Source organism: Neoarius graeffei, chromosome 14 (assembly GCF_027579695.1).
Source record: "Neoarius graeffei isolate fNeoGra1 chromosome 14, fNeoGra1.pri, whole genome shotgun sequence".
Lineage (NCBI taxonomy): Eukaryota > Metazoa > Chordata > Actinopteri > Siluriformes > Ariidae > Neoarius > Neoarius graeffei.
This window is the reverse complement of record NC_083582.1, coordinates 6345829-6360267: the sequence shown is the minus strand read 5'-3', so window position 1 is coordinate 6360267 and position 14439 is coordinate 6345829. Positions and strand designations below refer to the sequence as shown.

General features: G+C 45.5%; 1 protein-coding gene across 4 annotated transcripts in view; it reads left to right on the top strand.

The window, feature by feature from the left end:
- Positions 1-14439, top strand: part of mpp7a (MAGUK p55 scaffold protein 7a) — a 314814-nt gene that overhangs the window by 223915 nt on the left and 76460 nt on the right. For all 4 annotated transcript variants that reach the window (XM_060939197.1, XM_060939196.1, XM_060939198.1 and 1 more), the window contains 5 exons: positions 739-820; positions 2651-2736; positions 2903-2977; positions 3055-3251; positions 6512-6573. In XM_060939197.1, coding sequence (XP_060795180.1) covers positions 739-820; positions 2651-2736; positions 2903-2977; positions 3055-3251; positions 6512-6573 — 502 coding nt within the window. The remainder of the gene's footprint in view (positions 1-738; positions 821-2650; positions 2737-2902; positions 2978-3054; positions 3252-6511; positions 6574-14439) is intronic.

Below are 14439 nucleotides of genomic sequence, written 5' to 3'. Positions count from 1 at the left end.
TTGTGAAGGGGTTTCTCTTCACCATGGAAATTATTCTGCGATCATCCACTACTGTTGTCTTCTGTGAGTGTCCAGGTCTTTTTGCATTGATGAGTTCACCAGTGCTTTCTTTCTTTCTCAGGATGTACCAAATTGTAGATTTTGCCACGCCTAATATTATAGCAATTTCTCGGATTTTTTTTTTTTCTGTTTTCGCAGCTTAAGGATGGCTTGTTTCACCTGCATGGAGAGCTCCTTTGACCGCATGTTTTCTTCACAGCAAAATCTTCCAAATGCAAGCACCACACCTCAAATCAACTCCAGGCCTTTTATCTGCTTAATTGAGAATGACATAACGAAGGAATTGCCCACACCTGCCCATGAAATAGCCTTTGAGTCAATTGTCCAATTACTTTTGGTCCCTTTAAAAACAGGGTGGGACATGTTAAGGAGCTGAAACTCCTAAACCCTTCATCCAGTTTTAATGTGGATACCCTCAAATGAAAGCTGAAAGTCTGGACTTTATGTCCATGTCCATTATATAACTATAACTTGAATATGTTTCAGTAAACAGGTAAAAAAACAAAATTTGTGTCAGTGTCCAAATATATATGGACCTAACTGTATGTATATAATTAAAATCTGGAACAGTGACGTAAAGGGGACGTGTGAGAAGTTTTCCATAGGAATGATTGTGCGATTGTTAATTGACTATTTCATCATGTCACATGTTTTATTCTTGGCACTGTGTTTGAACAGGGGGCCACCATTAAAAAAAATGAAAAAAACGGAGCTGTCACCATCGCTCGCATCATGAAGGGAGGAGCAGCAGACAGGAGTGGTGAGTTATATCTGCTCGTACTGATTCCACCAACCAATCAGCTGTTTTTTTGTTTTTTGTTTTTTTCTCCCGGAGGGAAGTGGTTAGATACTTGCATACTCTGTACAACAGAACTGTGGGTATTTACTGACTGGTTCTTCATTTACAGTAGTCTGTTTTTTATCCCATCTGTGTGATGTTCGGCTTCTCCCGGTTATCTTCTACCACTTGCGTTTTGCCCAGTAGTCCAGACTCCTTGGTCCATATGTCTTTGTCCAGTTGCCTTGGTCCAGGCTCCTCTGTACTGTCTCCTTGTCCAGTCACCATAATTCTGTTGCCCTTTGCAGAGTTGCCTTTGTACTCCCTTCTGTGTGTGCTGTCTTTGCTCACTCACCTTTGCCCAGTCCCCTTCTCCAAGGTCCAGTCACCTCTGCTTATTTGTCCCTGCCCAGTCTCCTTGGTCCAGGCTCTTTTGCCCAGTCCATTTAATCCAGTCTTCATTTGCCCAGTTTCCCCTACCTAGTCACTTCTTCTGCTCATTTTTTTTCCTTTGCCCAGTCTCCTTTCTCTGGTCTCCTCCACCCAAACTTCTCTGCCAAGTCTCCACTGGCAGGTTTCCTCTGTCCTTTGCCTGGTCTCCTCCACCTAATTACCTCTGCTAAGTTGCCTCTGGCAGGTCTCATCCACCCAGTCTTCTTTGCCCACTTGCCCTTGATCGCTTGCCTTCATGGAGTCTCTTCCACCTGGTCTCCTTTGCCCACTTGCCTTTGATCGCTTACCTTCACGGAGTCTCCTCCACCTGGTCTCCTTTGCCCACTTGCCTTTGATCGCTTACCTTCACGGAGTCTCCTCCACCTGGTCTCCTTTGCCCACTTGCCTTTGATTGCTTACCTTCACGGAGTCTCCTCCACCTGGTCTCCTTTGCTCACTTGCCTTTGATCGCTTACCTTCACGGAGTCTCCTCCACCTGGTCTCCTTTGCCCACTTGCCTTTGATCGCTTACCTTCACGGAGTCTCCTCTGCTCACTTGCCTTTGATCGCTTAGCTTCACGGAGTCTCCTCCACCTGGTCTCCTTTGCCCACTTGCCTTTGATCGCTTACCTTCACGGAGTCTCCTCTGCTCACTTGCCTTTGATCGCTTACCTTAACGGAGTCTCCTCCACCTGGTCTTCTTTGCCCACTTGCCTTTGATCGCTTACCTTCACGGAGTCTCCTCCACCTGGTCTCCTTTGCTCACTTGCCTTTGATCGCTTACCTTCACGGAGTCTCCTCCACCTGGTCTCCTTTGCCCACTTGCCTTTGATTGCTTACCTTCACGGAGTCCCCTCCACCTTGTCTCCTTTGCCCACTTGCCTTTGATTGCTTACCTTCACGGAGTCTACTCCACCTGGTCTGCTTTGCCCACTTGGTCTTGATCATTTGCCTTCACAGAATCTCCTTTACCCAGACTTCTTCACCCTCTTGCCTTTGATGAATGACCTTTGTGCAGTTGCCTTCACCTTTTGATGAGTTATTTTGTTATAGAAAAAAGATTAATCATCATTTCTTACATTTCATCACCAAATCAACACTGGAGTACAGCTTCCCCACTGAAAGAGAGACTTGTTTTACAGTGTCTGTTCTTAGGAGAGTATAAGAATTCACAACAAAGAACTGCTGATAAATCTTCACAAGTCGAAACATCATCATCCTCCTGATCTTACCAAAATACCAAAAGCTGGATATTAGAGCAGTTGAAGTGGACCAAATTCTGACAAGTTTATATGTTTACACACTGTATAATATGTTCAAATCTTCTCTCTGTATTTCATAATATATATATTTCTACCCATTTTGCCTTCTCGTATGCAGGGCTGATCCACCTGGGAGATGAGCTGAAGGAGGTCAATGGCATCCCAGTGGAGGGCAAGAAACCAGAGGACATCATTCAGATTCTGGTACCGTATGAGAGAGAAAGAGAGAGAGAGAAATGTGTGTCTGTGGTGTGGTTACCTGCATGGTTGGGTTGGGTTTTGTACGAAGGGAATAAATAATGTGTGAGCTGAATTGATTGTGGGTTATTGACATAGATGGTGAGGTCATGCTTTTTGGTTTGATTTGCAGTCCCAGTCTGAGGGTGCCATTACATTTAAAGTGGTACCGGGTCCAGAGACAGAAAGTTCAGCCAGTGAGCCCAAGGTAACTCCACAGCACCACACCTGGAGACACACTACATACATGCATATGCAGATTGATAATCTGATTTTCTCTCTAAGGTGTACATGAAGGCTCTGTTTGATTACGACCCGGAGGAGGACAAAGCGATTCCCTGTAAGGAGGCAGGTTTGGCCTTTAAGAAGGGTGATGTTCTGCGGGTCATGTGTCAGGAGGACCCTACGTGGTGGCAGGCCAAAGTCGACGGCGGCGCCAACTCTCGTGCCGGACTCATCCCCTCTAAACACTTCCAGGAGAGGTAGGTGTTTCATCCATGACCTCGCTCCTTCTGCCGTGACCCAAACCACATATAAAGTGCACTATATATCATCTACATACCTTCCTTCCTTCCTTTCATTCCTTCCCCCCTTTTAGTCTTTCTTTCACCTCCGTTATTACAAATGTATACACACATGATGAAAGCCAAAAATATTAAAGCTTTTACAGGTTGATTTTCTGGAGCTTCACACCATTTCGTTGAAGTGGGCCAAGTTTATCAACTTTGCTTCTCATTTTCGAGTGAGTTTGGGATTTTGAAAAGGACACCACGTCCCCACATCCCTTATTTTGGTTTTGTGGATAGACATGTTGGTGCACTTCAAGACTCTGGCACTTTAAATACCTTTCAGTGTCGTACGTACCAATGGCAATGGCCCAGAAATGGGGGGAGGGGGAACCCCACAGTTTTACAAATCACAAGTGCATTTTTAAAAGCCATTACTCTTTATAAAAGATTATTCTATATTCTTTTCTTCTCATATCCTGGTCAGGAATGAACTTCTCAGTCTTCAGGCATTTGCAGCGTCCTATTGATGACACGCCCAGAATAAACCAACTCCAGCACCAACACTCTTCCAGAATGAAATTGTTAAATTTAGCGTCTTTTCCAAGGCGTAAATCTGGTTTTCTGTGTGCTGGGAGAAAAGGTTCTGTAGAGTAATTAATGTGAAAATTGTAAATGCATCTTTTGTTTCATTGAATTTAATTGTTTTTTTTTTTTAAATCCACTTTTAAGGATCAAAACACTAAAATTTGTTTAAAAATTCAAAAAAGTATTTTTGGATGGGAAATGTTCGAAATTTAGTTGATTTGATGGGGAATGACGCTTCTGTGCCTTTCTTCTTTCTTTCCCTTCTTTTTCACCTTTCTCCTTATTTCCTTTTCCTTCTTTCATTCCCTTTCTTTGTGTTTTTTATCCCTTGTTTCATACCTCCATTTATTTCTAAATTAATTTCATATTTGCTTTTCCTTCTGCAGTTTTTCCTCTTTCTATTTGTTACTTTTTGCTCCACTTTAATTTTCATTCCTTCATTTTTGCTTATTCTCCTTACTTTATTTTTCTTCTTATTTTCCTATATTATTCCCCTTGCTTGTTCTTTCTCTCTCTCTCTCTGAACAAGTGTTCAGTTGTGAAAACAGGACACAGAGCCCCAAAATAATGTATTAGATTATTTTATATAAACCATTGTAAAACTGTAAAAGATTCAAATAAAGAAGTGTGTGCGCGCAGATCAGAGAAGGGTGTGTGTGTGTGTGTGTGCACTCCTTTTTTTTTTCCCCTCATAGTGACGTTTATTAGTTTATGATGTGACCTGTGAAAGGGGGCGCGCCCACCCTCATGAGATAGGTGATGTGTTTGTTTTCTATATGAAAGGACAGTCTCTCTGTGTGTGTGTGCCTCTCGCTCCCCCCTCCCTCTTTCTTGCTCTGTCTGTCTCTCTCTCGCTCGCTCCCTCTCTCTGTCTGTCTCTCTCTTGCTGTCTTGCTCTCTCTGTCTCCCTCTCTTTCTCTCGTTCCCTCTCTCACTCTCTCACTCCCTCTCTGTCTCTCTTGTTCTCTCTGTCTCTCTCTCACCCCTCTCTCTCACTCCCTTTCTCTCTTGCTCTCTCTCTGTCTCTCTTTTGCTCTCTGTCTCTCTCACTCCCTCTCTCTGTCTCCCTCTCTCTCTCTTGCTCCCTCTCTGTTTGTCTCTCTCTTGCTTTCTCTCTGTCTCTCTCTTGCTCCCTCTCTGTCTCTCTCCTCTCTCTGTCTCTCTTGCTCCCTCTCTCGCCCCCTCTCTTGCTCTGTCTCTCCCTCTCTCTCTGTCTCTCTCTTGCTGTCTTGCTTTCTCTCTCACTCCCTCTCTCTGTCTCTCTCTCTCTCTCGCTCCCTCCCTCTCTCTCTCTCGCTCTCCCTCTCTCGCTCTCCCTCTCTCTGTCTCTCTCTCTCGCTCCCTCTCTCTCTCCCCCTCTCTCACTCCCTCTCTCTGTCTCTCTCGCTCCCTCTCTGTCTCTCTGTCTCCCTCTCTGTCTCACTCTGACTCCCTCTCTCTCTTGCTCCCTCTCTGTCTCTCACTCCCTCTCTTTCTCACTGTCTCTCACTCCCTCTCTCTCTGTCTGTCTCTCACTCCCTCTCTGTCTCTCTCTCCCTCTCTATTGCTCCCTCTGTCTTTCTCTCTGTCTCACTCTCTCGCTCCCTCTCTTTCTGTCTCCCTCTCTCTCGCTTCCTCTGTCTTTCTCACTCTCTCTGTCTCTCACTCCCTTTCTCTGTTTTTCTCTCTCTCTCTCGCTCCCTCTCTCTTGCTCTGTCTCTCTCTTGCTGTCTTGCTCTCTCTGTCTCTCTCTCACTCCCTCTCTGTCTGTCTCTTGCTCCCTCTCTGTCTCTCTCTCTGTGTCTCTCTCCCTCTCTCTCTGTCTCCCTCTCTCACTGTCTCACTCTGTCTCTCTCTCTCGCTCTGTCTGTTTCTCTCTCTCTCTCTCTCTCTCTGTCTCTCTCGCACCCTCTCTCTATCTCCCTCTCTCTCTCCCTCTCTCTCTCTCTCTGATGCGAGGGCTCTCCCTCTTTGCCAAAATACTCTGGATTTCCGTGGCTGTCTGCTGCAGGATGAGTAATGACAGAAAATGATAGCACTGGTTTGATCCCCTTTGGATGCTCTGTGCATGGAAAATCACACATCAGTGATGCTCTGTACAAAGTGGACCGTGTGTGTGTGTGTGTGTGTGTGTGTGTGTGTCCCCGTCCTGTGTGGAAGCTGAGCAACTGCTGTGAAATGTCCTTGAGAAAGAAACTTTGTTGTAAGAAAGAAGGATTGAGTTTAAATCCAGTGTCTGTGCGAGTGTAATGTACGTTATGTCAGGAATAAAACACTTCATGTTATACTGTTATTGGAAACTAATCAACAACAGGCTGGTGTGATGAAGCGGAGTTACTGTACGGTTACTACTGCAGAGTTGATTAGTTTCCTAGAACGGCACGTTCTCTAGTGCTTTATTCCGCTTACGCTACAGCGATTTGCCAGCGAGTACAATTTTTGGAAGAATGACACAACATGGTTTTATCCCTTTAATGTTGTGGAATGTTGATGAAGAAAGTTCTCGCAGCTACGTGTAAACAGCAGCAGCTTGTATGTTAGTTTTCCCTCTGACCGCTGGCACTGGAGACTCCTTCCAGAAAACAACACCATGCCAAAGATTACACTCCTTTTTTCTTTAAATCTCTCTCTCTCTCTCTCTCTCTCTCTCTCTGTGTCTCGTCTGTTAGGAGGTTTGCTATCCGACAGCCGACGTTCGACACACAGCCTCAGAAGATCTCTCGCAAACCATGTAAGTGTATACACACACACACACACACACACACACACACACACACACACACACACACACAGACACACACACAGACACACACAGTCAAAAGTGTTAATGTGAAACACAAACTTGCTATTTATTTCTGGCGACTCATTAATGGTTCCAGTCTCAGAGGAGACCGTTATCCCATGTTCTCGTGCTCAGGACCTTCGTAAACGAAAAAGTTCATGGAACTGGATGTAACGTTCTACATTTTAGTTGAATTTCCCTGGTGTAGAACGTTAATCCTGATTATCCGGCTCGGGTTTTATGATGGTAGAAGGTTGATTGAGTTTGGGAGAGAAAATCTAGATGTTTAAAGATATTTTACTCCACACATGGACACCGGCGTTTGTTTATTCGCTTTGTGTTGTGCGTTTCTCGTGCTGAGTCGTGCACATGGCACCACTTAGTGTTCACCATCGTGTCACACATACCGTACACGCATGCGACATGCTTCTGTCACGCGCACACACACGCACGCACACTGAGAGCTGCCATGAGCTTGGCCCTCATTCCATATCTCCACCCACGTTTTTTTTTGTTTTGTTTCTTGATTCTTCCGTCTTGCGTGCCAGACAACAGCGCTGAGAAAAAGCTGACATGGCTGCCATCGAGGCGTTGGGATTGATGAGTTTTCCAGGACCACCCCGAGGTGCGATCGAGAACGCTGTCGTATTCGCATAGTCGAGTTCATTTAAAAACCGCACGCGCACGTCTGAAACGTTTCCGTCGACTTGCAATGAGGCGGGATGCAGTCCGAGCAGCTGGAGGTGAAAGAGCGACTGCAGGAACCTGGATTTCTGTTCGATGAGATGTCATGCCCCTACTAGGCCCCGCCTACTTTTTTCTTTTTTTAAAGGGACTAAATTACATTATCCAGAGCGATGTACAACAGGACCCTGACACACCCACAGCAGGACCCATTCCTGCTGGTCCAGGGAATCAAACCAACAACCTTTTGGTTCCAAAGTTGCTTCTCGAAACATTAGGCCATGGTTTCCAAATGGGATGACATCATGGCCCTTGACTCACATTTAACCCCAACATGCAACAGTAACGGGAAATGGGTTTTAGTTGTTTGTCCCGAGTGCTGGTGGATTCTTGAATTTGATTGATTGGCTGGATTTTTTTTTTGTAAGGTGTTTTTCATATCTCATTATCTCTAGCTGCTTTATCCTGTTCTACAGGGTCGCAGGCGAGCTGGAGCCTATCCCAGCTGACTACGGGTGAAAGGCGGGGTTCACCCTGGACAAGTCGCCAGGTCATCACAGGGCGACACATAGACACAGACAACCATTCACACTCACATTCACACCTACGCTCAATTTAGAGTCACCAGTTAACCTAACCTGCATGTCTTTGGACTGTGGGGGAAACCGGAGCACCCGGAGGAAACCCACGCGGACACGGGGAGAACATGCAAACTCCGCACAGAAAGGCCCTCGCCGGCCACGGGGCTCGAACCCAGGACCTTCTTGCTGTGAGGCGACAGCACTGACCACTACACCACCGTGCCGCCCGTGTTTTTCATATTTAAAAAAAAAAAGTTAAGTTTGGTTAAGTTTAAAAAAATCAAAAAGCAAGCAGTAATAAAGTGCCAACTCTGTACCGTTAGTTTGATTTTCTCCACGCTGATCACACTTTCACTGAATGATGGATTTCCTTGATTGATCCCAAGCTGGGAAATTGCGTTACAGGAGCAAGTTATCAGACGTCGTGAAAAGAAAAAGACACTGTACAACATAAAATAGAATTTTAAAAAAATCCCAAGCACAAGCCACAGTATACACAGATAAAAACGTAACAATAAATATATGTGTCAGATAACGTTATCCAGGGACACGTGTCTGCCAGGGGGCATTTTGAGTTATTGACAGATTCAGAAAGTACAGTTTCTAAGCTTTCCAATGATGCCTTCCATGTGGAGATCTGACAACATTTGAAGAATGTGTGGCCTTTTGAAAGTGTATACTTCTTAAAACAGAAAAGGGAAAAAATCGCCCTCAAAGTTTTCCATCTCAGCTACTCTGGGTGCAGGGCGGGCACATAATGGTGCTCATTTGCATGACATTAAGGAAAGCCCCACCCCCTACTAGCTAGCACGATGCTACTTTCATGTAAACAAAGATCACCACTTCAATTTTCCTTCCATGCAAAGTATGCCCAACACAATTATGAAGTACAAAAATAAGTCCTAAAGTATACTTTAACGTTTTGTGGTTGAAAAATTACTCACACCGTAAGAAAGAAAGATAGCACGATGATGACACAACTAACACAACACTAGTTTCATGTAAAGCCTCGGTCACAACCGGCCGTACAGTGCGTGCTCCTACGAACGGTCTACACGCAAAAAACGCAAGAAACGCACGAGAGCGCGCGTGTGACGTGCTGATTTTCGAGCCGCAGACCGGCCGCAGAGGTTCATTGTCATGTCAAACAAACTCTACGGGCACTTACGTTTTTTTCAGGTTGCAAGACAAACTTACGGCCAACGCGCATCTTTCTCCGTGAACAAAAAAAAAAAACCGCAGCGATTTGGGGAAACGGCAAAAATCGCACGGCCAAAAAATCGTACGTCCGGTTGTGACCTAGGCTTAACCAAACCACAACACTCTCCGTTACATGCAAAAATAACCACACAGCCTTAGATTAATAAACTCACCCCATCAGAAAGAGAAACGGCGCCTTGCACACACCAGTGCCTCCGATGGAATGTAATCCTAGAATGGTCCGTGTATTCAATCTGGAAAACGAGGTTGCGGTTTTTTTTTTGCTAGAAATGGTGATCTCCGATGTAAATACCGAGTGTCTGTTTGCTTCGCGGTGTTTCAGCTCCTCTGCGCTCTGTTTAGCTTCCTCATTCCATAGTGAAATCACACGCCTGTATGCAGCTAAGTAGCCACAAGCTCAACTCGTATCATACAGCTGATTCGCGAAAAAAACAAAACAAAAGACTTAAATCATCATGTGAATGGCCCATATGGTAATTTACCCACACCCCCCAGCAGGCTACAGTCCTGACAAAAACGAGACAATTTGCAACAAAAAATGTATGCTTTTCCAACAAAACAATCTATTATCTGAAATACTGATTGCATTCTTCAAGATCTCAACTTGCACATTCATTCATTCATTCATTCATTATCTCTAGCCGCTTTATCCTTCTACAGGGTCGCAGGCAAGCTGGAGCCTATCCCAGCTGACTACGGGCGAAAGGCGGGGTACACCCTGGACAAGTCGCCAGGTCATCACAGGGCTGACACATAGACACAGACAACCATTCACACTCACATTCACACCTACGGTCAATTTAGAGTCACCAGTTAACCTAACCTGCATGTCTTTGGACTGTGGGGGAAACCGGAGCACCCGGAGGAAACCCACGCGGACACGGGGAGAACATGCAAACTCCACACAGAAAGGCCCTCGCCGGCCCCGGGGCTCGAACCCAGGACCTTCTTGCTGTGAGGCGACAGCGCTAACCACTACACCACCGTGCCGCCCCCAACTTGCACATGATGGAAAAAAACGAAAATCACAAATTTCGAAAAAAAAATGCTCCTTTTGCGATTATCTCGGATTCGTTTCGGCCGACATGCGTCCCTGGATTCGGTGAGGCGTCACATATATATATATATATATATATATATATATATATATATATATATATATATATATGCTTTGTTTCATGTCTCTTTCTTTCTCTCTCCATTTTTCTCCTCTTTATCTGTGCATCTGCGTGCCAGAGAAGCTGTTTCCACTTTAAACTGTCGTCTCTCTGCACGGGACGTCTGCAGCCTCACGTGTGAAACACGACGGTCGTTAAAGTGCTTGGGCTTTGAGCTGCTCTCTCGCTGACACACTGGTGTAAATGGTGGGACAGGAAGCAGTTATCGTTAACGCTCGTTAGCGCCGCTTATCTAGTCCTGTGATTCTCTGTGACAGTTGTTTTGACTGAGCTGTCCCTGTTCCGTGTGTGTGTGAGAGAGAGAGAGAGAGAGAGATAAAGGAAAGATGTGGGTTACATGTAGAGTTTTGATTTGAGCTTATTTTGTGGAATTGGGAACACATGACTGTGAGGAAGCGTTTAAAGTGGCTCCAAATGTTCCCCTATCATTGAAACGATTCAGCCAGTACACACACGCACCACAATTTCACATCAACTCTTGAATCTCCTCCTTCCTCTTATTCCACCTCTTTCTTCTCATCTTACCTGTTTTGAACGTACTTCCTGTGACGACTCGCCGAAAACGTTGCCTTTAAACCAAATTCGTACGGTATTTATTCATGATTTTCCACGTAGTCGTCTCTTAAGGCCTCTGCATGCTCTTGCGATAAGGCTTTCGCAGATAGCTTTTCGCAGACAGTTGTAGTTTATCGTTGAGCGGGGAGTAATAGGCGTGCGCGATGTTATTCACCGCCACAACGCAAGGGGGCGCAAAGTCGCGAAATCGCTAGGAGTAGTTGGTGGGTGTGGTTAGTGGAGTGTTTATCCTCCGGTTACTTATAATGACTAGAACTGGAGTCGTATAGATGTACGTACTTCCTCACTTCCTCGATCAACCGCTCTTCGTGCTGCTCCATCTTCGCTCGTGTTTTTAAAAATGGCGGTCGTGAAAACAAACCAAACCGGGAAAGTAGGGAAGCGGAAGTGCGTGTACAGCGGATGTAGAGTGGACCAATCAGAGCCCTCTTGTCTGTGACGCTGTCTGCGGTGGTCACAATTTTTGGGAGGTGCGCGCAGAGCGTCTGCGAAGGGGGGGGCTTCGCAGACACCATCTGCGAGGACTGCGTTGTCAGCATAAATTGGCCTTAAGAGTTACTGTAGCAACCGTGACTTGGTTAATTACAAACGTTATCCAAGTCAGTCGCGGACTTATCACGCAGCGTCTGTAGTGTTTAGAGTGTCCAGGTACCCTCAGACGCGATTAAAGCGTCTTTCGCTCGTACGTGACCCCGCCCCCAAACCTGAGGACGATTTATTAAGACTTTTGAGGGTGCAAAACGCCGATCTGTGCAGCTGGAATTAAAATTGAGGATAAGTCTATTGTGTAAAAATAAATGGTTCACAGTTTGCAGTGTAATGTAAACCCATAGTGGGCGTGGCCTAAACCATGACACTGATGCTGTGTTCACACTTATACCGGTACGAAAGTGGTATAACTGTATCGATACAAAGTATACCGGTACAGTTTAGTGCATCTGTCCACACTAGCGAGAAATGTTTGCGGTTTTCTTTCACGGTAGTTGAAATGCGCGTGCGCGAAATGTTTCCGTGGTTACCGAGTAACTTCTTTCCGGCGGATGAAACAACGCGTGTGTGCTTTTTGTTGTCAATGTACAGTCTGTATTTCTGGTGGTCATTTATTCAGTCGAATTGTATAAAACGCGCGAGGCAGTTGAGAAAGAAACAAACGAATCTCCGTTCTTCACTATTTTATTCAGCGAAGACATCGATTTTGGTGTGACTTTGCGCATGCGCATTATATTTGTATCGATACAGAGCCGCTTCATCTGTCCACACTACAGCGAAGCGCTACAGTACCGATACTGTACCGGTACGACACCTATACGTTTGTGGGTTTCGTACCGATACAGTTATACCGCTACAGTACCGGTATAGTTGCTAGTGTGGACAGGTGTTGCGGTATGAAAGTAGTTTCGTATCGGTACAAAATCCCTAGTGTGGACAGGGTATGAATTTTGACCCACAGTTCCTCAAGCTCAGCTACATCGCTCCAGTGCATAACTGATCTCAACTAAAGAGAAGTGCTGGACTGTTTAATTAGACCATGAAATCATTTCGATGTTTTTGTTCCCCAAAATATAAGCAAGCTACGGTAGTAGCGTCATTTAACCACCGTCACCCTGACCAGGCCAGAGATGTCCACAAGCACCAGCGACCGGAGGTTTTCTCCGCCTACACACACGGTCTGCGCCAGCTACTCAGTCCCAGAAAAAACAAATCAACCTTTGCCTTTCAGTGTTCAAGCGATTTATATCGTCTCCGCTGCCCAGAATTTGCTGCAAATCCAATTATTTCACCACAAAATTGTCTTCAACTTGGGTCATAATCAGAAGCGACGCCATATTTGATGATTGATTCTCGCACGCTGATTGGCTGAGCCAGACCACGTGACCATGCCGTAGCGTATGCAGTTATGTTGCAGAGCCAGGCAGCGTACTACAGAGGGGAACTGAGAAAGCCAAGCCCACGCACACGTCTGGAGGGAAATTTCATACAGATTTTGCAAGTGTTTTACAGGGAAATGGTCAGTAATAATAAAAAAAAAAGCATTTACATTTCAAAATTTTCTGGGGGGGAGGGGCTTGCTCCAGACCCGTCTAGCATTAGCAGGCGTTTGGCTTAGCCGCCGCTGTAGATGCGATACAGCATGCAGGTCTTTCTTTGTCCTGCAAGGTTCATATCTGATCTTTTTTAAAATTGTGATACGGGGGCGTCGTGGCTCAGGTGGATAAGGCGCCATACCATAAATCCGGGGACCCGGGTTCGATTCCGGCCCGAGGTCATTTCCCTCTCTCTCCCGCTCATTTCCTGTCTCTACACTGTCCTATCCAATAATAAAAAAATTGTGATGCGTCCCTTAGGGTTCTGCTCCCAATGCACGTCTCGGGTTCAAAGGTCATCTAATGGAGAATATTCTATCATGCTTTCTTAAAGGAAAACAAGCAAACCGAACACCCCAAAACAGTAGTGTGCCTCTTATTCAGGTCTGTTTTTCATGTTTGTTTGTTATTCATGCCCATTTGTTTAGAAGACGTTACATGTTCATAATAATCGGTTTAAATTCGGTTACGTCTCTCGCTCAGGTGCGTTAAAGATTTATTTTCTAGAAGGAGTCATCGATTCTGGAGAGAGAATTTGAGTTCAACACACACAAACAAATACACACCTCTCTTCAGTGCTCCTTCAGAAGCTCCGCCCCCCCCCCAGATCCATGGACACGCATTGCCAAGGCAACGACACTAACAATACCCACATTTCCTCTCCCCTCCCCCTTCCTTTCCTCCTGACCTGTAGAGGATGTGCAGTCACGTGACCCATCCGTGTTTACTCCGCCATATTGGACGGCTTCAGGATTGTTTACCTTGCGCGAGCGTAATGGATCCAAGGAGTAATCCCCAAGAAAATTCGGAAAATACCCCATCTACCGTACATCGCGCGATAACTTGTCTAAGTTTGTTCAGCATCTTGAAGGTGACGTGAGGCAGCGTTACGTGGAAAAGTGTTCCAGGTTGGGGATTGCAGATCTGTACAACTTGCCGCAATCCTTGTTCAGGGAAATTCGGAGCTGCGGTGCCGGCGATTTGCCCGATCTGGCCTACCACGACATTTACAGTTTTCTCGTTAATCGTGAATCGTGTTACACTGGCAAAGCCCTCAAAGCTTACAAGAGCCTGGAAGCTTATAAATATTTTGTTGCGGGATGGGTATCCCAACTATACCTCTGGAAGGTTCCGAAGAAGAATGTCTACTTGATAACCTCACGGGTAAGTGGCATTAAGACGTTTATCATAAAGAGACTATGCAGGACGTTTTATCGTAAGAATGTTCGAAATCTAAACTCAGTTCCAGATATGAGAAGAAAACAGTAAATCAGAAAGCTGCGCACATTTTCGCGGAAGCTGCGCAAATGTGCAAAAAATGCGAAAAAAAAATCGGATCTGCATGATTCAGCCGTGAAAAAGGCGGCATCCGCCGTTTGCATCCCTGTTTAAACTCATAGGTTAACCGACTTTAACCGGCTAATGAGGCTCGGTGGTCGGTCAAGATTTTTTTTTAGTTTTCGCCATCCCTACTATGGATTGGCCTTTCAA